This window comes from Manihot esculenta, chromosome 16 (assembly GCF_001659605.2).
Source record: "Manihot esculenta cultivar AM560-2 chromosome 16, M.esculenta_v8, whole genome shotgun sequence".
NCBI lineage: Eukaryota > Viridiplantae > Streptophyta > Magnoliopsida > Malpighiales > Euphorbiaceae > Manihot > Manihot esculenta.
The window spans coordinates 27,628,972-27,654,571 of NC_035176.2; the positions used below are offsets into that span (position 1 = coordinate 27,628,972).

Below are 25,600 nucleotides of genomic sequence, written 5' to 3' on the forward strand. Positions count from 1 at the left end.
AACGAATGCAAATTCAAATATAATTTAAACAATTCACGTGAATTATGAAATTTTTATGAACAAAATATTCTATTACAATAAATACCGGTTCAAGTGTTTTGATAGAATTTTTAAGAATTTTATTTTTTAAGATTGTAATAAAATAAATTTTTATAATTTTAATTATAAAAAATTTTTCTCATTCGAGACAAAATATGTGAGAATGGTTTATGAATTATTTAAATATTTATATTAAGATTTATGGAAAATTAATTAAGTTTGTATGATAAATGTACAATTTCAAATAAAAAAATCATTTAAAAATGATTTAGAATTAAACGGAAGAAATATTCAACTATGATATTTCACCAAACTAAAATAACTAAAATTCACATCTGAAATTTCTACCTTTCAAGTGTGGTAGGTCTTGACTTCAAGGTTTGCTTTTCTTTTTTCTAATATTTTATTATTTCTATAGTGAAAAAAAAATGTTTTTTTTAATAATATTTCACCAAACTAAAAAATAACTCGTTTTCTATTTTGTTAACAAAATAATCTTTGTTATTAATTTAAAGTTTATGTTATATTAAAATCATTAAATTTCTGATATTTTAATAAAATCAACTATTTAATTTATTTATTTCAAAAATAAATAAGTTAATTTTCAATTTTTAACATTTAAATACTTAACATAATTTATATTTAAATAATATATAAATTATATTTGAATTTAAAATATAATATATAAATATATTACTTTGAAGCACTCCAAGGCTTAGCCTGGTGGAAAGTGCATCCTGTAGCCTTGAAAGGTCTAAGGTTCGACTCCCCAACCCCTATTTCAAAAAAATATATATATATTGCTTTGAAATATAATAAATATAATTAAAATTGACTTAGAACTTCAAATTTTCAGCATGTCTTTTTTTTTTTTTTTCAATAATTCATAGATTAAAGAAGGATTGAAGCCCAGTAAAAGCAAGGATCAACAAGATCCAAGAAATAAAAATACCATATAAGAAGCTCATATACCAACCCGACTCACAAGAAAAATTCTTAATATTTCCGGGTTAACCCGCTCTACTCAAACATTAACCGCCATAGCCATGGAGAAACACATGCAATGTAGTGAATGTTCGGTGCACAGCCACTAAGAGCTTCCAAACCTGCATGGAAGAAAAACGACACAAAGGGAAAACAATCAAGAAGCCAAATATAATATGTAGCAAATGCAAATTGAATATAAGTCCACTTAAACTTTTATATTTTTATTTGAGCGTCAAGTAAGTTTAATTCAATTTTTTTAGTAATTAAATTCATATACTTATACTAAAAAGTTAAATAACTCGTAACCTAGTATAATTGATATAATATAATAATCGCTCAAATAAGTTATGAGATGACACTCGAAGATAGGGCCATGTGGTAAGAGTCTGATCAAATAATATTCGGTTCTATCTATGGAAAAGAAGACCCGGACGCTGCAGGTCTCAATTCTTCGTCAAGACTCGCCCTCTCAACTACAGACGAGGTCTCACGGCAAGTTATCGTCAGATAATGCAATCTAGCAGATTCTCATTATACCTATAATTGCGGGATCCCCTATCTAGTAATCAGATTTCTAGGAGATTTGATAATCAACTCCACCTTTTTACAATATAAAAACTGATGAACCCAGAGATCAAGGTACGCATTCTTACACAATTGCTCTTAAGTTCAAAGCATTTCATTACACTCTCCATTTTTTTTAGTTTACTGACTTGAGTATCAGAGTGGCTACTATAGGCACCAACCATATCACTTTCTTTTTCTTGCAAATTGACCAATCGCAGTACAGTTGTTTCAATCACATCATTTGGTTCCATTGTCAGCAATCTTTCATTAGATTTTCTTTATTTAATTGGAATATAAACGGGTCTTTCATTCATTTTCTCCTATAAAGAAATCCTTTTTCTTTTTCATTCTCTAAAATGGCTGACAATTCACGAGCTACTGTCAACAAGGTTATAATCATTTCCTCCACTCCTGGTAGTGGACAAAACACACCCTTAATGGTTAATGAGGCTGATCTAAGCAATCTAAATAATAAGCAAATGATCCAATACATAAAAAGGCTACAAGCCACTCTCGAGCAGTATAAAGCTCGAGAGGAGCTTGAGAGGAAGCCTCTTTCATGGCTCCCAGTATAAGGAAGCAAGCTTCCATTGGCGCCCTAAGGACTCAGACAAAGGCAATTCAAACACAGTCCAAAGGGAAGGCCAAGCTAAAGGAAGAAGAGTCGTCGGATGAGACTCCAAAGGACGTTGATTGGAAGCTAATACGGGTCGTGCAAAGGTACTAGAAAGAGCAGGAGGAAGACTATGAGCTGGATGATGTCTCGCCCCTATCAGAAGAGATCTTAGCAGAGACTTTTCTTGCTAAGTTTAAACTCCCAAGTTTGGACAAATACGATGGAACAACAGATCGCAGGAGTCACCTGGCGATCTTTAAAAGAATAATGCAGTTCTAAGATGTCAACGATCTTGTGTTCTACCGAGTATTTCCATCAATACTTACAAGTTTGATTTAAAAATGGTATCAACATTTGAGCCAAGGTTCAATTCAGAACTTTACACAATTTGCTATGTTATTTAAATCCAGGCTTATTACTTGTATACCTCTTAGAAAGCTCTCCTCTAACTTGCAGAAGATCTGCCAAGGAGAGGGCGAGCCTTTAAGGAGCATTATCTCACGGTTTAATGTAGAAGCAATACAGGTGTAGGAATTAAATCATGAGATAGCATGTGAAGTGTTGAAGAAAGGAACAGCAACATTAAGTTCATGGATTCTCTAATCAAGATTCCAGCCGCTATGTATCAACAGCTAATGGACAAAGCCCAGAAGTACATCAAGCTGGATGATAAAGTTTAAGCGTTAAGAGAGGACAAAAGAACGAGTCAAAAGCAAAATTAAAAGCCAGAGAGGCGAGGGTATGAAGGAGACCGCAGAAGTTACCCAGTCTCTCGAAGAAGGGATGACCAAGGTAAGTATAAGAATTATACTCCATTGCATGACTCATGGACACATATTTTAATGTGGATTAGGAAAAATAACAAGGAGGTCAAATGGCCTCCCAAGCGTAACTCTGAGAAAGCTGAAAGGCGAGATAGGACCAAGTATTGTCATTTTCACGAAGACCACGGACATACAACGGAAGAGTGCTGACCAGGCTCAAGGATGGGGCGTTAGCCCACTTTTATAAGAAATCTTCTAAGGCATGTTATGTCTAAGCTATAAGGCAAGTATCTGTCAAATCCAATGACCGAATGTTAGCCCCACATTCATAAGAAATTCCATAAGGCATTTCATGCCCCGGCCACATGTTTGGGTGTTGGTCTCATTCTGCAAATTTTCCAAGTTATTTATTTTATGGCCACTAGTTAGACCAGTGACCAGGTGTTATGTCCAGTTAGCGAGCCTATTTTAATCATTGCAAAGGCAATGATTGCTAAGTTCTTTGGTTAGGTGTTAACCCCTTAATAATCTTTTAAAGAGATTATTCAAATCTTGTTTGACGATGGTTGGATGAGAGTTATGATCGAGTACAGAGTATATAAACACTTAGTGAAAATAATGACAAGGTATGAGAGAAAATATTTTCATTAAGATCATAGAAGATTACATAGGATGAGGGATATCTTCAGGTCCTCCCGAGTCTCCATTACATTAGTATTTTCTACATCTATTATATTATTTGTAGAGACACGTCGGTGGAATTGTCCTCAACTTGTCTCTCCTACTCTTGCTCATCCTCATCTCCCTCCTCCTCAGGGAAGATGTCATCTATCCAAGGAAAGTCCTCAGAAGAAAATTGTTTCACCAGCTTCTTCTTGACCAAGTCTTGGTCCTCGACAAACATCTCCCCTCCCCGAGCCACTGTTTCTTGAAATTCTGCTTCTAATTCGGCGATCCTGGTGAAGGCGACCCAGTTCTCCTAAACCTGAGACTGCAACTCCTAGACTTGACACTAAAGCATGGCCACTTGATCCTCGACTGCTTTTGCCCAATTCTCAAGGGCTGACTTTGAAGTATTTGCCTGGTCCAAGTTCGTTTGAAGCTTGTCCATCGACTCCAATGTCTCTTTCATCGTACCCTCCACTTTCTCAACCCGATCCTTCAACCTCGAGCATTCCTCTTGTAAGAGATCTTTGTCTATCTCTTGAGGCCCGAATTCTCACCTCAGACCCTTGTTTTGCTCCTTGTCCATGTATGCGCAGGGGACACTCTCCATGGCAAAGTGCATGATATTGTCGAAAAGGTCATCCGTTTCGATCTCGTTCAGGCAATGATGGTCCCTTAGCCTCAAAGCATTCTTGGCTATGAGGACTGATAGGCGGGGTTCCTCAAGAAGAGAGGTCATCCGGATTAGCGCTAACGCTAGGTGCTGGATGCTACGAGACCACTTGGTTTCAACCCCAGCATTCTCAGGAGTTGGCTCAATAGAGAAAGGGAATGTTGCAGAAGCGCCCCTTGAAGAAGACTTAGGTTGAGCAAGAGCCAATTCTTCAGTTGCAGGAGGGGGAGTAGAGGAGGAAGCATGATGATCTCCTCGCTGCAATGAGCTCTCTTTAGAGGTGTTCTGGTCGCTCCGGCAACAGCTTTACCCTTACGGGTAGCACGTGCCGCCTCGACCAATTTGTTTCTTGACCCGACCATATCTGCATAAAACAAAAGGTGAGTGATTAAGGCAATTTAAAATAAAAAGAGAGTTGAAAAGAGAAATACCCTTTTCACTAGCCAAGGAGGTACTTTCTCCAAGGCAGGAAAGGTTAGACGGGTGAGGGGCCCGTGCTTGGCTCACTTGGAGATGGCTCTGTCAGGAAAAAATGACGTTCCTCACCACCACAGTAATATATATTTTTTGGAACATGGCCATTGTCTGAAGGAAATTCAGAGCCTCTTCCTCACTCCTCCATGGCTAGACCCCATCTTTTCTCAATTCCACATACACATTCCAGCTGGTACGAAGGGGACCAAAATCCCCGAACATCCTGTGACGAAGGATGAAAAAATTGTTCTTCCATTGCTTTAGGGATGAGGGTTTCCAGTTAAAAAATGTTTGGCATTTTTTGCTACTACAAAATTAAAACTCTTTATTTTTTCGAGTGTCCAGGTGGGACTATTGGGAGAAGAGGGCTATGCTTGGCTCAATATTATTCTTAAAACAAACAAACTGAAACGCCACCAAGATCCTTCAGCTATTGGGGTGCAATTGGACGACTGACAGTTTGTAAAATCGAAGGACCCTAGTAAAAAACGGATCCATGGGGAACCAAAGATCCGCCTTCAACTATTCTTTATAGACAATGATGATGTCCTCCGCAGGGATCTAATCATTTACACAAATGCTCGGAGATGGAGCATAGACACGAAAGTTTACTCGAGAGATGTGGTATTGGTCGTGAAGGTGTTTTATGTCCTTCTCAGCTAGTACGAAAGGAATGTCATTGACCAGGATACTTTCACTCTCGTGGGCCGTCTGTAGTGGAACGATGGGAGCCGGAGCGCGAATGAGACTGTTAGACGAGGAGCTTAAGATATAACTTTCACCAGAAGAAGAAGAAGAATAGGAAGAGGAAGTATTCATATTCATTTCTATAAAAAAGAAAGCAAATAGGAATTACCTTGAAGCAAGTAAGTGTGGATGGAAAAAAAAAGTGGTTGAGTCTTTTTTAAAGCGCAAATGTTAGTTGTGAGCAAAAGTAGTATTTGGAGGAGAAGAATGATTTTTATATGACGAGTTCGATGGTAGACTTTGAATGCTGCTCGAGAAACCAGGGAATTATTATTTATGATCAGGAGCAGGCAAAGCAACGCAAGCGTAGGAGGCCAATCTGGACGTGCCACGTACTTGAGATCGTGAAGACAACTGCCACCTTTGAATTTGAAGAATCGAAGATCAACGGGGGACTTCTGATATAACACAACAATCATTCAAAGTAAGCCATGAGTTAGCACTCGAAAACAGGGTCATGTAACAAGGGTCTGATTAGATCATACTCGTTTCAACCTGTGGAAAAGAGGACTCGGACATCCAGCTCTTTGTCAAGACTCGTCCTCTCAACTCTAGAGTGAGGTCTCATAGAAAGTTACCGTTAGATAACACAATCTAGCAGATCCCTATTATACTTATAATTGAGGGATTCTCAATTTACTAGCCAGTACTAGTCGAATTTTCAGAAGATTTAATAATCAACTCCACATTCTTACAGTATAAAAACTAATGAACACGGAGATCAAGATACACAGTCTTACGCAACTAGTATTTTCATTCAAAGTATTTTATTACACTTGTTTTTTTTTTTTTCAATTTATTCACTTAGTATCGAAATAGTTGTTATAGGAGCCAATCACCTCACTTTTTTTTTTCTTATAAATTGACAGTTCAGTTTCGTTTCAGCCACATTAATAATATTATTTTTTTTAATAATAAAATATTATTTTTTATTAATAAAATTTCATTATTACATTTTTTAAAATTTTAAGCTATTTCTATATTTTTTAAAAAATTTTAATGCTCATTAAAATATTAAATTTTTAGTATTTTAAAGGGATAATTATTATCGTGCTCTAATATATCCTAACTACTTAAAATATCTTTATAATTTTAGAATTACATAATATATTCTAACTAATTAAAATATCTTTATAATTTTAGAATTACAATAAAATATTTTTATATTTTTATTTCATTAACTAAAAATATCTATTAATTTTCTGTTAAAATTAAAAAGCAGTTTGTTTTGATATTGTGCCCCGTACTTTGTCCTAATTAATTAGAATAATGCTCTTTAATTTTAGAATTACATTAAAATATTTTTATTTTTTTAATTTATTAACTAAAAATATATTTCATTAGGTTTTATTTATTTTCATTATTAATTTATTAATCAAAATTTAAAAAAATTGTTCAAATTGACCTCCTATTAAATAATTTACCTACTACTCACTAATCTATCAATCAAATCGCTATTATCCACACGGTTAATATTCTATTATTAATTATAAATTTTTATTTTTTGAGAGAAACGTGAATCGAAATTAGAGAGAATATAAATACAGATCAAAAGGATGGATGGTAAATTTTATTTGATAAGTAGAGTAATTGAAGTAAAAAAAACTTTTAAAAATAAGTCCAATTAAGCTCTTGTATTTTGTTTCAACAATCAATTAAGTCCAATTTAATTTTTTTTATCAATTCAGCTCATATACTTTTATTTAAGGGGCAAATAAGTCCTGACTTGATATAATATTTTTTTAATAATAAAATATAATTTTTTTTAATTTACACTTATTATTTTAATTAACATGAAAATGTTTAAAAATTATATAGAATTAGTAAATAATTTTAAAAATTATAAAAATAAAATTCTATTAATAAAAATAATATTTTAATTTTATTATTAAAAAATATTATTATTTTATGGCTGGATTTATTTTATCTTTTAAATAAAAGTATTTGAACTTAATTAATAAAAAAATAATAATAAATTGGACTTATATAGTCATTGAGTAGAAGTATAAGGATTTAATTGAATTTATATCCATTTTTTAAAATTAATATAATAAAAATATAAATATATTTTAATATAATTTTAAAATTATATAAATATTTTAATTATTTAAAATAAATTTAAAGGTAAAAAAATAAAAATTAATAAATATTATTTTAATTAACGGAATAAAAATATAAGGATATTTTAATATAATTTTAAAATTATGATTTAAATAAATTATAAAGACAGCTCAAATATCATAGTAATTATTTTTATTTTAAATTATAAGAGTGATATTTTTATCATTTAAAAAGTAATATTATATTAAATTATAATATGATAGACTAAAAAATAAAATTAAAAGTAATATTATATTAAATTATAATATGATAGACTAAAAAATAAAATTAAAAGTAATATTATATTAAATTATAATATGATAGACTAAAAAATAAAATTAATTTTATTTAATTATTAAATAAAATATGAAAATTTAATTAGACTAATTTTTAATTATGTGAGAATAAACTCATGGTTGACGGGGGAGGAGAGGACCTTCTTCGAGTACTGAAAAGCCGTTGAAGTTGTATTTATTAAATTTTAATTTAAATTTAAAACAATACTTTTTTTCAGAAAAAAATTAATTATGGTTAATCAATTATACAATTTATTAAATAATTTTAAAACATGAATAATATTATGAAAATAAATTATTTTCATAATAATTTTTCTAAATCAGCAAACTGGAAGAGAAATTATAGCCAAACAACCAACGTTCTCTATTAATACTGAAACTTTGAAATTGGAACGCTTAATTCAAGGTTAAAAACTTTTTACTAATTTTACCAAAGCCTCGTGGACGGTTTCTCCCAGACTTCAGGAGCTGTATTCTCCTGTGTATTTTGGAGGTAAGATAGTACAGATTTGTTTCGCCCGCCGGCGGCCAGAGAGATGTAAATGGAAACTGTCAGTATCTAGAAAATAACTCATCGGAAAATGGGTCCCACCCTTGTCCTGGATCAGTCCAATTTGGTCGTATTCGGAGATACCAAGTCCTGACCCAATAACCCCTCTTCTCTATTTTGGGATTTTCATTTCACTACTTTAAACATTCTTTATATATGATGTAAACAGACTGCAAAGGCGCTTAAACCACTGCAAAGTACCCTTTTGGAACATAAGGAATCGTGCTCTGTTCCCTCTCAAACTAACCTTCAATGGGTCCTTTCTTCAAACAGGTGATAGGGTTTCCCAATCCAATCAGATTTCAGAAACCCCAATAAACAATTTAGGGAGGATTTGTTTTTGTACGTGTAGAAAGTTACAAGTGTCTGTTTTTGTTTTGCTCTCTTTAATTTTACGAGATTGTTCATGGATCGTCTCCGCCCTAGACAGAGACTCGTTTTCTCTGGCTTCACTGAGGCTGAGGTATTTTGTTTGTCTATGCTTTCAATATATCGTTCATTTATCCGGGTATTCCCCAATTTTCCTGTTTATGTGCAAATGTAATAGATTTGTGCATGGGGATTTTGGTTGCTATTCCCTCAATTTTTGGCTATTTGTCCAATTTTTTGCAGAGTTTATTGGATTTTGTTTTCCCGGTAATGTGATAATGTGGTTGGCTTGTGATTCATGTCCCATATACTATGCATCTCAATGCAACATCTCAACCGTTCAAGCATAAGTATTTGATCAATATTAAAGAAACATAAAAAAACTACTAATCTCAGATGGGGTTTGGAAAACCCAGTGGATTCTTACTTCTTAGGCTTCATGGTGTCTGATAATTGTGAAAAGTTATATTGGTTTGTTGATTTAGTGTGCAAAGCTGAAACTCCTGACAAATACAAAATTGTGATTTCCACTGTTTCCGAACATGTTCCCCTTTGTTTGGATGCTTAGTTACGTGGGGAAAACAAAGAGAAATTAAAGAGGAGAAATGAAGGGAAAAGATAAGAATAGAAATTTGGTGTACTTCATATTGTTGGAATATCTTGTTACAAAAGAAGAGAAATACAATCTCTCTTGAAGTAAAAGATGAGAAAGGATATTTATATCCTCTCAAGCTGAAGGATTTTAGGCTTTAGAGAAATGAGGATGTTTAAGAATTTTAATATGCATAACACTCATTTCTCTCTATTTTTCTTCATTTTCCACCAATTTGGAGAGAAGTGTTTTAGGTTAAATGCAAGGAGTTAAGAAATGTAATTTTTTCTCCCTTCTCTTATTCTCTTGTCCTTTATTTAACATCGAAATAAGAGAAATTAGAGAAATCAAATTTCTTTCCTTTTCTCTTATTTCCATTTTCTCAATCCAAACAAAGGGGAATTTGTGCTCATAAGGTTAATTCGCCTTTTGAATTCTTTCTTATTGTGTTTGGATATGGTAGGTTGGTTTTTGTGTTTGTATGCTGCACTATATGTTAATCCATAAAACTACCCTTATTTGACTTCATGATATCATAGCTGCTTTTGATTGATGCAAACTCTGTTCTCTAAGCTATTCACAAATGGCAAGGCTCAATCCTACGAATTTCTGATGATCCAAATTTTTAAGGTTTTTTTTTTTTCTTGTTTTGGTAAATTTTCATGCAATGGAGTGAAATTGTTTGTCACTCATCTATGTAAACAGATGGAGAAGATGGAGAAATTGCTGAAGGAATCAAGGCAACCAATGAACAAGGAATTCTTTCAAAAAATTGCAAGAAGTTTCAAGTGAGTTGCTTTTCATATGTATCTTGTGTAATTAGGATGGATCAAATCATTGGTTTAGCTTATATCGTAGTTACAGAGGTCCATTGATGAACTCTTGATATGATTATTTAAGGTACAGTCTAGATACCCAGGGTTTGAGATCCCAAGTTACTTCCATTAGTTTTGAAACATTTTTTTCCAATTCTATGAAAGTTGGAATATTCTATTAGTTTTGAAGCATTTGTTTCTAATCCTATGAAAGTTGGACTGGTATTCTTTACGAAGGTGGAAAATAAATTACAGTTTCTATTTGAGACTAAGAAGAGGATGACAGTCTCACTTTTGTCCACCCCACTCTAGCCAAATTGGGATTTAAAATTTACTAGCACATGAACTCTTTTGTTCTCAAGTATTAGCCTGCATTGGTATACTATTTTGGCAGCATCTGTTGATTTTTTTATGTGTTCCATTTTAAAATGTTTTGGGAAACTCCAAAACGTGCCACCAATTTATGTCAATTCCATATCAATTCCATGTTTAAAGTGGTACCATATGATGCGTAACCTAGACACATATGCATCGGTCCTGTTTTGTGAATCATTGTTTGGGCTTTAACGCCTCTTATTTTCAACCATTTCCCTGCAGTTACTCTTCTAGCCGTGCTGGCAAACCTATTGTTAGATGGACTGAGGTTTTGCATTTGCTCATTACTCTTTCCTTTATATTATTGTTATTGCTGTTATTACAATTCCATTCCTGCAAGAGGGCCTTTGTCATTTGTATCCATCTTGTAGCTCTCCTATTCTTACAATATAAGTCTTAGGTACAAAGTTGGTTCCAAAATAGGCAAGAGCATTGTCCATCCAAGTTGGCTTCTTCAAGTGATGCTTCAAAAGATGGTCCTCATTGTCCAAAAAGTAGTCTTTCAAATGAGGCTAAAGAAAGCTCGCAAATGCCTAAAGGTGTTTACTTTTCTCCAGTTTTGATATTGATATTCTGTGCTGCAAAACTGCAGAATTTTTTTGCAGTCATTTACCTAGATGTTTTGTACTTGGTATCATTTAACTTAATTTAATGGATTAACGACTGCAGTTTATTCTCATTGTCACTTCACTTGATCTATATTTATTTGTTTTTCTTATGCAATCTGTATTTGTGCCCTTTCTTACAATGTGTGCTGCCTGAAAATGAAAGAAGTTCTCTGGTCACAAGCTAGATTTCCTTGTTTCTAGCATATTTAATACCTTGATATTTTCATTAGTCAAAATAGTTCACTGAAGTAAATATACATATTGCAACTGTGTCAACTTATCAGAGGTAACATTATTTGGAAGTGCTGTTATGAAGTTCCAAACGTTAATAATTGAGGATTTGGTGTTATGCTTTGATTTATAGCGTACTATGTTGTGTGGAATTGATTCAGAAGTAACCTCATTTATTGCATTGAATGGACTGTAACTGTGAAATTTGTTTTAAAATGAAAGCTTCTTTTCTCCATCCTTTTTATCCGTATTTTCTTTCTGTTTTCTCATTTAACTGCAATTTAATTTATAAAGGCATGTAGTAGATGGCGACTGTTTTGTCTAGCTAGCCCGATATCTTCCCAAGTTTCTTGGAGCTTCATGCCTCTGCTTTTGCTTTTACAGCAGAATTCACAATCTTCTGGAGAATGATATTTTATTTTTGAAATTGCTAACAATGTTTGTACAAAAGCAGGAGAGGGAGTTCCAGATTTATCTGAATTGGAATTTGAAGCTAGATCATCAAAAGATGGGGCATGGTAAGCATATATGTACGAAACCGATGACCTTTGATCTTTCAGTCATGAATTTTGAACAATGTGAATTTAGTGGGGCATGGTTCTTGGGTTGTTGCTAAACAAACTTGAGAATTCACTTCTAGAACCAACAGTCGAGTGGACTCAACTTTAATATATGTCCCTAAAGACGGACTTTGTTCCAGTTATGTTTTGTCATGATGGTTTTAATACGCATTTTGTGATTATCTTGATTTTTTTATTACCATATTAACTGCGAGGGCATGTCAAAAGCTCATGCCTAAAAATTCTCTTTTGATTTGCAGGTATGATGTTGATATGTTCCTCTGTCACAGAATTCTTCCATCTGGTGAAGCTGTAAGTATTTAGATTATAACAAGTAGCCTTTTGCATTCAATAATGCTCGCTAACCGATGCTAAAGAGATGCATAAATGGCCAAAATTAATGGAAATTGGGATACATTAGAACAAGCATGACATTTTAAGACCAGAAAAAAAAAAAAAAACAACTCCTTTAAATAGAGATCAAGGCTAAGCATGAAAAATTAGTCAACTCTTAAAACGAAAACATGCTTACAATTTAATTATCTCTGCATTTATGTTCCTAATAAATCATTTGATGAATTTGGTCTTTCATTAAAGGAAGTTCGCGTTAGATTTGCTGGATTTGGGGCTGAGGAGGATGAGTGGGTGAATGTAAAAAACGCAGTTCGAGAACGCTCTGTTCCGCTTGAGCATTCAGAATGTCACAAGGTGCAAGTTGGAGATCTAGTGTGCTGCTTCCAGGTGATTTTAACTGAATGTAACCCTGCAAATAGTATATATATTTGGCAATTACATCTTAAACTTTTATTGGTTGGTTAAACTAGGAAAGGAGAGATCAAGCTATATATTACGATGCCCATGTTATTGATATTCAAAGGAGAATGCATGACATAAGAGGCTGCAGGTGTCTGTTCTTGATTCGATATGATCATGACAACACCGAGGCAAGTATCGTCTTCTTTGCTTTGCCATGTTGATACAGATGCTGAAACTAAAAATTAGCCCGTTTACATCTTTCTCTTTGTATTTTTACATCTTTCTTTTTGTATTTTTTCTGCCAGGAAAGAGTCCGTTTAAGGAGATTATGTTGCAGACCAGCATGTTAGGCGTTTTGCCCCTATTTTCAGTCATTTTTGTCTTTATTTTAGTTTATATTCTGGTTGGGGTTCTCATGGTGTTTGCGTTCATCTAATATGTGGTCTAATCGGCTTGGTTTTCTTAAATCCAAAAACCTTTTTTCAAGGGGAAAAAGAATTCCAACCTCTTGAAAATTCAAGAACTGTAGAGAAGCAACTCGATCATTAATCCTAGATTTTTTAGAAAGCTACAAGGCAATGATTGGTTATACATTTTCAATCCATGAATACGATCATGTAAACAACTCGAGATATAAACAATATATAATTAAAAATACACGAATGTTTTATTTTTAAGGATCTATCAGTAATGCTCACCACGTATACAACCAAGAAAGGGCCTTGCATGGGCAACAGAAAGAACAGGAAAACGGTATCCATATGTTATTCAAAGTCGCAAGTTAATGAACAAGGCATCATCCAAATAAGTGGATTAGGTGAAATACTCGACACAAAAATATAAGGACAAAAATTTTAACTCATCTATAATGGTTCTCTTCAATACTTGATTAAGATGGAGTAAGAAAGAAACCCCGTTGTCACCAGGTTGATAGGATAGTCGTCAAAAGCACGGACGCTGGCTCAAACAGAAACCTAATGGAAGTATTGGGTCTCAATACCAGTTTCTGAAAAATTTCATGCAGCAGTTTGTGATACTTCACTTGATTAACCTGGGGATTGAAGCAGCGACTCTGAGCCTACCTATTTGGAGATCTAGCTCCAATAACTGCAGATCGCTGAGTAAGCAAATAAAGGTAAAAGATTATCATGTGAACTAGACTGTAAACACTCCAGGAAAAGCATTTCTTAAAATAACTAAATAAATAAAAGAAATGTACTCTTTTGACTGCTCTGATATTCAATTGGCAAGTATATTTAAATAGAAACTGAATTGCTAAGGATAGAAAGAATAATCAGACATCATGAAACAAAGTAGTGTTACACATAGATCTATATTCACATATGAACTATTATGCGAACCAATAATTATTAGGATGAAGAAACATGCAACACATTAACGTGGCAAAAAATGAGAATTATTAGATGGATCTTAATAAATGCAAAGATGAAGTGAACAAAAAATTAATATGGATTATTTCTTTGTCATTTCTCAAATCCTTACAAAGGAAAACAGCAGTCCTACTACCTTTCAACAATTAAGCAAACAGTATTATATTAGAAGAAGCCTAGCTACTAGATAATGGTCAAGCTTCTAATATATGCATCATTAGTTAATAAAACAGATGTGGCTGTAACATCCATCTCTTGTTCTAACCCACAACAAAACAAGCAAATAATCAAAAGCACCCTTGAACCAATCAAGGTGAAACAATCTAGCACAAACAAATGCATAGAATATGCTCACGCATTGAACAAGCTCAACATGTTGCATTCCTGAAGGTCTTCTAACAATTGCCTGGAATTTTTGCTAAAAGAAAAGAAAATCTAAAGAGATTGATGAAACAAGAAACAACTTGCGTTTATGTTTAAGAAATTGACTTTAGGATCACAAGTACATGTCACATGCAGATAGATAAAGGGTTGTCTTTTTTCTTTTTTCTTTTTTACCAGTAGATAAAGGGTTGTCAACCACAACTATTTAGTTGTAATGCAAAGGGTCAATTGTCTTTTTTTTAATCGATTTCTTCTCTTTTTTTAAGGCTTTTACGGACACTATTGGCAGTAACAAAGAATGCTAGGAAATCCAGCATTTTAAGTAACAGAAACATAATCAAGACAGAACAAAAAATTGCTGCCTTCTCATGAAAAGCAAATAAAGGAAAAAGGTAAAAGACTAATACCATTGTCATGAAGATTGAGTCACTAAACAAAGCAGCAATTTCAACACGCGTAAATCAACACAGTGCAATTAGATTGCATATCAGATCCAAAAATAACCTGAATCTGTCACTTCTTCCCATTCAGTGAGTAAACACTGCAAGCAAACAGGATATGCAGACATTAGACTAGGTCAAAATGATAGAAGAAATACCAGGCCAACAAAGAAACTAACATACTTCACCAGTTAAAAGCCCAATAAATCCATTCTGTATGATTTTGAGCCAAATGAATGCGAAGTGTTGCTGAAAATATAAAGAAATTTATCAATGCAATACACCTACTATATAGCTGCAAATGCCATAACGAAGGTGACAACATAAAATGTGCAAAACCTCAAAGGAAACTTCCGAAGTTGATCCAGGGCTTACCAAGTAAAAGGTAGGACGGTCTCTTAGGATCACAAATTCTTAGAGCAAGGTCTTGCCAACAGTACTTCCACCTTGAATATCTTGACCACAATATATTAACAATTTAACCTGTGATCCTCATCATACACCAACTTCTATGCTTGTACTACTGTGCCATATGCAAACAAAAGTAGAAAAACTACTCAATTTTTCTTTTTCTTAGAAAAAAGGTTTCCTACAATGACCAATTACAAAATGTGGTCAAGACAAAAGGACAATTAAAATAACAAATTACAAAATGCAACTAGGTCACCAGGAAAAGTCATATTTTCCTTCTAAAGCTTTCAAACAAAATTACTATACCATCAAGTGATAACTTAAATACAACGTCCCAAAAACCAACAGGTTCTGTCACAACTACTAATTTTTCGAAATGATAGAACGAATTTTGGCATCGTATTCAGTAGCAAAACCATAACCATAAAGACCAGTCTGGTCATATTATCAAGTGAAGAAGTATATTCAATGGGAGGAACCAAATATAAAAGATTAAAAAAGGGCACGGAAAGTGCACTTTAATGCTCAAAATAACTGGCATTGAAGTAGGACACACCACACAGCACATGCACGAGCGGATGTTAGAAAGAACAAATAATATAAGGTTATAGCGTAAAAATATTAATATAAAGAAAATACAAACTGTTACTTCGAAGTATACAAAATAAGTACACCCACAGTCATCAGGTCAAATTCAGACATCCCATGGGTTCTTGGGTGAAAGATCAAAAGGATCCTTGAGTCCACAGAAAGGAAGAAAGAATAACTACAGACTCAATAAGTGAGAATGCCTAGAGCCCATTGCAAAATCATGATACTGTTAACAATGAAAACATGACCTGTGCACGCACCTTCAATCAAGCAACCACTGTTCATAACTATACATTTTCTTTTTGCATATGGGTAAATCAACCCATCCTAATGAACATGAGATCTAAAATTGGCTCATAAACATTTCAATGCAATTGAAAGACAGTGCACAGGTATTTGTAATAGGTGCTAATGTGCTGGCGACGATAAAGAAGAATATTTGCATACATAGACTCCCAAATGCCATGAAACGTCACTCTGGCTTAAGAGGATGCTTGCTTCTCAAATCAGGGAAATTGGTGGTGAGAACTTTCTTCTAGGTAGTACATGAGAGCAAAATCATGATAACATCATCCCATCATAGCTTCAGTTGTTCATGAGACAGTTCGACCATAGCAAACCGATGCAATATAAAGATTCTTTGCCCATTTCTCCTGGGGAAAGGATGAAATATAAAACATGTTCCCATTATTTTCTAGAAAGAAAACAAGGATACAACAATAACTAAGCCTTAATCCCAAAACACTTCAGAAAGAAAATAAGGATATATAAAGCAGAATAGAAACAACAAACCTTGACATGTGTACTTGGAAAAGCAGAAGTTCGAAGTGTCTCTTGAGTTTCATCTGCTGGTTTTCTTCGGGGCACACTGAGTACAAATGCAGCCTGGTCCCAAGTTGCAGCAGTTGAAGTGATGCGGTAACCACTATCCCACCTCCTGTGAATTCCTTCACTAGGATATAGAAAATCTAGCTCCACAACCTAAAATTGGACACAAAAAGAGAAAAAGACATCACAAAGATGTTTTGGTCCCCAAAGAAGAAATTTCCACTGACCAGAGATTGTAAGTTATAAGACCTGGTCGGAAAATCCAGCCCCACGAGACATAACAATTGCCCATCTACTTCCAGCAGTAGCCATGGCAGTGACATAAAAACCCTCTCTCCATTTCTTATTAATCCACTTGAAAGGGAATGAATCACTGACCTTATACGACTGCTGTAAATACTGGGTCCCTAAATTCAACAAAGAAAGAAAGAAATTAGAAATTGCAACATCTAAAATATAAAAACCACTGCCATCCAAGGATAGCATGTAATACTAACCCTTAGACATCACAACTAATGAACTTCCATTGTTAGCTCCTGCAATTGCACTGATATAGTAATTCTTCTCCCACTGTTCCATTATCCATTCCTTGAAAAATACAGAAGGATACACGCAAGATTAACTTATTGACTCACAATTTAGATAAAGAATAATTTAAGCACCTAAAACACTGAGATAAAATGCACCATGTAAACATGCAGTGCAGATCTCATTCTGCTAGGTTGCAGACACACAACAGACAAGTATTCAATGTTCACGAATGAGAACCAACCTTGTGGAGGAAGTAAGGCGAAAGTTCATAAACTTGAGCAGTGAAGCCAGTGCCAGCATCCATGATCAAGGCCCATAAGTTTGAGCAAGAAGCCACACTGCTGATAAATAACCCATCTTCATTTCCTTTCTCAATGTGCTGTGAAAGCCTCATATCAGCCACATTATAGTGATATCTAAAACAGCAGTTAAAAACATCAGCCTCCTATCACTTGCACGAAAACATGAAGAAATCAATATGTAGCTCCAAATGCATACCTCTGCTTCATTGGGCGACGAGCATTGTAAACACTGATCCATTGTGTTGCAGGCATACCCATCCGTACCTTCTTCTTTGGCTGTTCATCATCTTCCTCTTCCATTGTTAATCGTCCTCTCTTATGTCCAACTTGATAAATAAGCTTCATAATAAAACGTATAAAATGTTAATATACCTCCATATAGTGGAGACAGACGTATTTAGCCCAACAATTGGTCAACAAAAATATCAAGATGTAAAAATCCAAGGTACCTTCTGGGCACCATCAGTATTTATTGGCCTAATATCTGGATTTGGACCAATAATCCCATCAAAAAGAGAGATGTATTTCGCATAATTGGGCTCCTCGTCAAATTTCAAATTTACTACATACTCAACAAATTGACGAAAAGGCTGAGGGCAGAAGCAACACAAAGTTTCTGGGGAAGTTGCCATCTTCTTCTTGCAAACTAAGAACCCTTTATTTTCCCCCTAAAAGAAACACACAGTCAGAATGACTTCAAAATTAAATGTGAGCACAAATACACAAAATTCAGTTTTTGCAGACCTGATATCCCTGCCATGGCAACCGGCCACGGAGGAGAAAAATGAGCGTATAAGCAAGAGACTCTAAGTCATCTCTCCTGCTACCAGTTCTACCAAGATGAGCATGAACACTAGCATAACGCACTGTTCCCCTGCAGCACAATGACAATTGAAGACCAATATGTCAAAATTGAAAACAAAAGGATATATGAATTTCCCAACATGAGCTTATGCTGACTAATTGTCAAACAGATACACAATTTCATTTACCTAAAAACATCTGGACGTTGATCATATTCAACATGCAGGCCAGTTGAATTATCCCGCCACCGGGTTGCTGCATATCAAAACAGGCAACAAAATACCAAAATGTCATCCATCTTTCATTTTCCATGAAAGTATAATACACAGGAGAGATCAAATGCAAGGCCCTTGAACTATAAGTGAAATACAAAACTTTGTCATTTGAACAATTAATACGTTTTTTTAATATTAAAACCCTAATCATTTTAATACTAAAATAAAGAACTTGAAACTCTGGCTGATTGTTGGGAAACCAAGGAAAAGAAGGAAACTACAAATCTTGATAAATAAATCAACCTTCACAAAGACATTTGCTGAGATCATCACTGAACATCTCCTTCTGGCAAAGGACTCAGCAATTTAGGTGAACTTCATCATGAAGAATATTTTGGTTTTAGTGACAAAGACCTCCAATAGCTTCACATTGCAAGGATGGAATAAACAACACATTATTGAAAGCCCTCTTAACATGTGCTATAAAGTTTCACTTCACAACCTTCTGCACACTCAAAGCTTAATGGCTATGCCTGCTCTGATCAATATGGAGTATGGACACGTTCGGCATGGTATACAACCACAAACGCTCCACAACTTAGCAACCTGAGATCTAATATTTAAGAGAAATTTGCTGTTAGTCCCTAGGTTTATCATTAATAATGATTTGGTCTCTTTATTTTGGAAATCACACTATTTAATCCCTTCATTTTATTTCCATCATACATTTAAGTCCTTTCGTCCATTTTGCTGACAATATTTTAACATAAATCACTATGCACTCCCTAAATATTGTAATTATTTATAATTTCATCCCTCGATTTTGCAATTGCCTACAACTTTATGCATTAATTTTATTTCCTTCTCTCTTCTATTTACAAATGAGGGAGAAAGATAGAGACAGAGAACAGAAGAGATGAATTAGATAATTTTGATGAATGAATTTGTAACCAATTGCGAAATTGAGAGATGAAATTGTAACTAGTTGAAATATTCAAGGATTAAACAGTAATCTAAATTCTTAAAACTAACGGTAAGAGATGGAAGGACCTAAGTGTGTGATGGAAGTAAAATCAAGGGACTAAATAGCCTAATTTTCAAAATACAATGATCAAATGTTACTATTGATAAACTTAGGGACTAAATAATAAATTTCACTGTGTTTAAAATAATTAATCTCCAAAGATATTCAATTGGTCATTGAAAATTTGCGGAAATCCTCCACTATTTCTCATTTACCAGCAAGGCTAGGAACTCAATTCAACTGGACAAAATTTTCCAGTCTTAGATTGCATAGCTCTAACCAAAACTGAATTGGCACTCAAATTTGGATTCAGATCCACAAATTAAAATGGCTAGTTAGGGTTAAGGTTAGCAGATAGATACACATTTGTCTCGGCTCTAAATCTTTTATAAATAGTTAAAATTTAAGAAGATCTATGAAAATAGCATAACATATAAAGAACTTTTTTTTTTTTGAGTTAATGGCCAAAAAAGCCTATTCTTTTGATTTTGTTGCAATTATACCATGAATTTTTTCTTTTTTGCCAATTAAAACCTGACCTTTTAAAGTTGTGCCAATTGTACTCTGCCGTTACTTGTGCCACTAAAAACTAACAGAATTGCCATGTTACTCGCCACGTCAATGCCACATCAACAAATTTCAGAGTAAAATTGATAATAATTTAAAAGTTTATAATAGAATTGCAACAGAACTAAAAGTATAGGTTTTTTTGGCAAATTATTTATTTTATTAATTTTTTTAAATCCACTCTAAATATTAGTATAATTTAAAAAAATGATGGATTATTATTATACTTGATAGTTAAAAGAATAATTAAAAAAATATATCCTAAAAAATTATTTTATTATTTTTAATATTTTCAAATTGAATCATGTTAAATATTATTTTAAATTATTTTTAATATTTTATAACTAATGTATTTAATAAGGTTATTCTCTTAAAGATAGTTTTAAAAGTAATGTTAAATAGTAAGCATATTAGATAGATTCAAGAAAAATCGATTGATAATGATTTTAGTCAAAATAAGATTAAGACAAATTATTATTATTATTATTATAAAATTATTGATAAAAATTAAAAAAAATGAATAATAATAATAAAAAATTTTAAATATATTTAATAGTGAAAAAGAGTAACTTAATAATTTTGTAAATTTCCAACTATACAAGCAAAGGCACGGCATGGTGCATTTAGTCAGACATTAAAAAAACGAGTTTAATTGGCAAAATTAATAAAAGTATAAAGTGGAATTGCAACAAAAGTAAAATAAAGAGTTTTTTTATAATTAATTCTAAATTTTGCTGATGTGACATGGTGACATGGCGTTGACGTAGCAATTCCGTTAGTTTTTTAACGGCAAGGTACAATTAGAGCAACTTTAAAAGGTCAGGTTTTAATTGACAAAAAAAAAGAAATACAAAGTGTAATTGCAATAAAATCAAAAGTACAGACTTTTTTTTGCCATTAATTCTTTTTTTTTTCTCACCATTAATTTTAGATTAACTAATGCTTAACAGGAATCAATTGATTAAAAAATAACCTGTTATATTCAAAGGAACAAAATAAAAAGAAATACAAGATGAAGAGATAAATTGTACATTCACAAATAATATAGGGACCCAGAATGCATTTGCCCAAGAGGAAACAAGAAATTCAACAATTTACCTAATCCAAGGTCAACAAGAAACAACTTCTTTTCTTCAGGAGTTCCTGGGGGACCAAGCAAAAAGTTCTCAGGTTTTACATCCCCATGCACATATCTGCCACAACATAGGAATTGTAATACACCAAGTTAGTAGAGGAGGGAGAGAGCATAACTAATTGTTTCAGAGTCGATCAATAAAAAGTAAGCTCTCAGCCCATTTAGATATGCCTTCCGCCTGTCCCCACACTGACCCCTGAAACCCAAGACCCTCAAGCAAGTTGACCAACAAGCACCAACCATACATTGATTAATGAGTAATAAAGCTGATTTGGACATGGCGTTGCCCACGCCATCTTTACAGGACCACAAAGAAGTCAATCAAAACTTCTAGCTTATGATATTAGGGATGGCGACGACTTGGGAATTTTCAAGTATCTGATTTGGTTGAAGCCCCATGGGACAAGTTCGGGTCATATAATTAGATTTAGTTGCGTTCGGGTTTAAAAATTAGTAACCATGATGAGTTCCTCTATGCAATATTGGACATGAGAAAACCACTTCCTTTGATATATATTTGGCACAAAAAAATTTCTCATGCATAAATAATTGTCTTAAATATGAATAACAAATAGTTCAATATTTTACATTCATACCAAAAACAACCTAGTTCAAAATTGAAACCTAGACCAGAAGTCAAGGTAAAACTCTTTTCTTTTGCTTGAACCAACTTGCATGAATTAAACTGCCTTGCACACACTCCTGACAGCTCTTGTATCCTAAATGGGGGAGTCACTTACACAAGGAAAGCTCCAAATCTAGCTTAAGCTTAATAAACTAAGCTCATATGAAAGCTTTAAAAATTGTTTTCTCAAAGTAAAGCTCTAAATGTAGCTTAATCTTACATCCAAACTTTTTCCCTACCAGTCACTCTCTTTGGCCGGCTTATTACCCACTACACTAGCCCATTCATATGAAAAAATAAAAAAATAAAAAATATAGAATATATATTTTTACGATAATATTTATAAATTAAAAAATAGAAATTAAATATTATATAAAATAATTAATATTTTATATATAAATTACTAATAAAAATATATGTGTAATATAGACTATTAATTGAAATATAACAGGTTTGGGTAATAACAATAGGGCTTGGGTCAGGTTCAGGTAGTTTAGGATAAATTTTAATCAGGCATGAGACAGGTTCAGGTATTGGAAATATTAACTAGGGTCAAATTCGGGTAAGGATGTTTCCTTCACGGGTGCCCTATCCATTACCATCCTTACGTGAGATCCCTCAACATCTGAATCTTAGTAGTACATGGGGGGAAAATGGCAAATTCAGACCAGCACAAATAGAAGTGTATATTAGAACAGCATTAGCAACAAAATTGAAACTAAAATGAATTACCCTCTAGAATGCATCTTCTCTAGTATAGAGATTGCTTCAATAGCAATGCATGCCACCATTTCAATGGACATCCTGAAATTAGAAATTAAAAAAAAAAAAAAAGTTAACGCCAGAAATATCTAAACTTGTTGATTTTGGTAGGTAAATTGCAACAGATTATAGGACAACAAAAACTATATAGAAAATGAACAGAACTCAACAGGCAATTTGAATAGGAACTCACGTGTGCGAATTGTTATTCCATACGTCCCACAGACTAGGTCCAAGCATATCCATCACCTGCATTAAATAGAGCACTTCAAAAAGTAACCCAAATAGGGTGCTTTACATGTTTGTGCCAAATCCATTGAACTTACCATGATATAGTAGTCACCTTGACGGCCTTTGTAATGAGCTCGTGGGACACCGTGACTGCCTCCTAGTGCACTGTACAGAGTATGAACAACCATGATAATATAGTTCATAACTTTACATGGGCAATTACTCCATATGAATGCGATACCCAAACAAAATGGGTCAAAAATAATAGAAAAGAGAGAGAGAGAGAGAGAGAGAGAGAGAGATAGGGGTCTCACTTGTAAACTTGCCACTCGTAAGGAGGCCCATAATTGCATCCTTTGCTACTTCTATGTTCAAATTTCAGTGCTACCTGAAAGTTGCACATATCATAGGCCTGTTAACAAAAGGAAATCTAACATAAATTATTGTGGCACAAAATAGATAAGAATGGTAGACCTCAATAGCTCCAGGGCCAGTTCTTTCATTTGAAGCACTGGGACTAATGCGTCGACCAACATATACTTGTCCAAAACCTCCTTTACCCAGTTTTCTTTCTATTCTGTAGACTGGGGATCCTCCAACCTGGACCTGTTGCATATAACCAAAAAACATTTAAGATGCATTACCTTGCTAAGTACTAATACTACCAGAGTCATTCACAGTCCAATTTTACAAGTCATCTAAGTAAGAAAAAAATAAGCCAATTTAAGCTAAAGATTAACAGCCAAATGCAGTGATACAATAAATCAAATAAGATTTCTTTTCTTTTCCTTCAAATACATTTCGATATCAAATCAAGCAAGCTTTAGTTTGAAAATGCAAATGAAGCCCAACAAAATCAGAATTCACAAAAATTTATCCCCAAAAAAAGAACAACTTTAAAGCCATAACCACAAGTGCTTGGGTTTCAGAAACAGCACGTAAGAGAACAAATTAACAATAATAATAATAATCTCATTACCATTCGCTCCTTCGTATCAGCCCAACATATTACTAATATGCAATTAAAAGTATTCCAAAAAGCAGCAGAAAACGAAAACCGTTGTCTTCTTCCATATCTTCACTATGCTTTTTTTTTTCTCATAATCCACACAGGAAAATTTTAAAAATTAAGAATTAATTAAAAAAAGGAAAGTCACCTTCTCAGGAAGCGGAGCCGTGCTTCCCTCGTCCTCAGCGCCGGGGCCCTTATCGCCACTGCGGCCGCCGCTTTCAAATTCATCCATCGTTTTCTCTGCAACCTCCTCTCTAAAAGCCCTAGTCTGGTCCTCCAACGGTGTCTTTTCTAGGTTCACAATATTATTCTTATCATCAACAAATATTGCGTCCTTTTTCCTCTTATTGGCAGCAGTTTTTCTCTGTCGAGTCTGTACAGTATTCTTAATCGGATTCTGATTCGAGGCAGGTCTCCTGGGGTCCCGATTTCTGCGCGCCCTGCAACGCAGCTCAGGCATCGTAAGACGGATGTCGACGGTGGTGGCGGTGGTGGTAAAATGGGTCCATTAAGGTGCAGAGATTCATGAAGGTCCTAGAATCATCGGATGAAATCTATCAAAGAGTTGTAATAGAGCGACAGAGAGATGAATAAACAGATGCAGAGAAGAGAAAATTAGAGCTTGGTGAGTGGGAAATTGGAGATCTGTGGAGGGAAATGGAAAGGGGATTCTGTTTAGTACAAAGAGAGAAGAAGGTGATGTGAGAGGAGAAGGGAAGCTATGTTCTGTGATTTTTATTTTTTTTTCCTTTTTCTTTTTTCCTCAATCTTTTCCTCTCATTTTTTGTTTTTTCCCCAATTTTATTTAACCCATAATCCATAATTATTATTCTAATATAAATTAATTAATGAGGATAAAGATTATTATTAATTAAGAATAATACGTTATTTTACTATTTATAAAAATATTTTTTTGAAAAGTTATAAAATATATTATTATGTTTATATTTTACCCTTCTATAAATAATTTCACTATTTTTTAATTTAATTTTCATGTTTTATAAAAATATGAGGTATATGGGAAAACTCAAATTTAATAGTTTATCAACTCAAAGTTCTTGACTCGATCAATTAGAAAATCTTTGTATATGTATTTTATTGAATGACAACAAAGTCCCTCCTATGTTTATCCTTGAGTTAGTAAAAATTGTTTAGTTTGTATATTATCATCTTGTTTGAAATGGTAGAGTTTGATTTTTTTCATTTTAAAAATTTTCATCTTGAAAATAATTGAAATCTTTAAATTAAAAAAAAAAACCCAGATTTATTAACCCTTAATTTCTTTTTTTTTTCTCAATATTAACCCTTAATTTCATGTTAAGCTTTTCCTAGAGTCATGAAGAGAAAGGCGTCATTGCTATTCCAAAAATGAGGCGCTAACGTGTCGCTTACGGTTTGGATATTCAAAACAAACCAACCAAGTTCTAAGCATGGCTGGCACCGTGGACGAGCACGTGACAACCAGTGGCTATGGCGATGGCTATGGGGACACTCTAGCAATGTTAATTTGTTTTTTTATAACTGACCGACTTGGGATGTAAAGGAGACGTTATCCGCGAAAA

The 25,600-nt window shown here is 33.7% G+C and overlaps 2 protein-coding genes across 3 annotated transcripts; one reads left to right on the forward strand and one right to left on the reverse strand.

Annotated features, from left to right (window-relative positions):
* Nucleotides 1-8,333: 8,333 nt before the first annotated feature.
* Nucleotides 8,334-13,308, forward strand: LOC110602915 (protein SAWADEE HOMEODOMAIN HOMOLOG 1). Of its 2 annotated transcripts, none has more exons than XM_021740515.2 (9): nucleotides 8,334-8,942; nucleotides 10,146-10,228; nucleotides 10,853-10,898; nucleotides 11,031-11,169; nucleotides 11,921-11,987; nucleotides 12,290-12,341; nucleotides 12,627-12,770; nucleotides 12,854-12,973; nucleotides 13,091-13,308. In XM_021740515.2, exons 1-9 carry the CDS (start codon nucleotides 8,886-8,888, stop codon nucleotides 13,133-13,135), a joined length of 753 nt encoding a protein of 250 aa, XP_021596207.1. In that variant the 5' UTR covers nucleotides 8,334-8,885; the 3' UTR covers nucleotides 13,136-13,308. The 2 variants fall into 2 exon arrangements, with proteins under 2 accessions (XP_021596207.1, XP_021596208.1); XM_021740516.2 differs by having other exon boundaries at nucleotides 8,335-8,942; nucleotides 11,924-11,987.
* A 216-nt stretch (nucleotides 13,309-13,524) lies between these two features.
* LOC110602914 (casein kinase 1-like protein HD16) lies at nucleotides 13,525-24,799 on the reverse strand. The gene is made up of 20 exons (XM_043951638.1): nucleotides 24,184-24,799; nucleotides 23,501-23,632; nucleotides 23,341-23,414; nucleotides 23,122-23,191; nucleotides 22,989-23,044; nucleotides 22,766-22,837; nucleotides 21,372-21,466; nucleotides 18,656-18,722; nucleotides 18,408-18,537; nucleotides 18,113-18,331; nucleotides 17,860-18,002; nucleotides 17,603-17,777; nucleotides 17,328-17,418; nucleotides 17,080-17,237; nucleotides 16,795-16,983; nucleotides 16,450-16,655; nucleotides 15,376-15,523; nucleotides 15,184-15,249; nucleotides 14,968-15,101; nucleotides 13,525-13,902 (listed from the first exon to the last, which is right to left on the reverse strand). The coding sequence occupies exons 1-16, from the start codon at nucleotides 24,496-24,498 to the stop codon at nucleotides 16,596-16,598; spliced, it is 2,046 nt and encodes a 681-aa protein (XP_043807573.1). The 5' UTR covers nucleotides 24,499-24,799; the 3' UTR covers nucleotides 13,525-13,902; nucleotides 14,968-15,101; nucleotides 15,184-15,249; nucleotides 15,376-15,523; nucleotides 16,450-16,595.
* Between the last annotated feature and the right edge of the window lie 801 nt (nucleotides 24,800-25,600).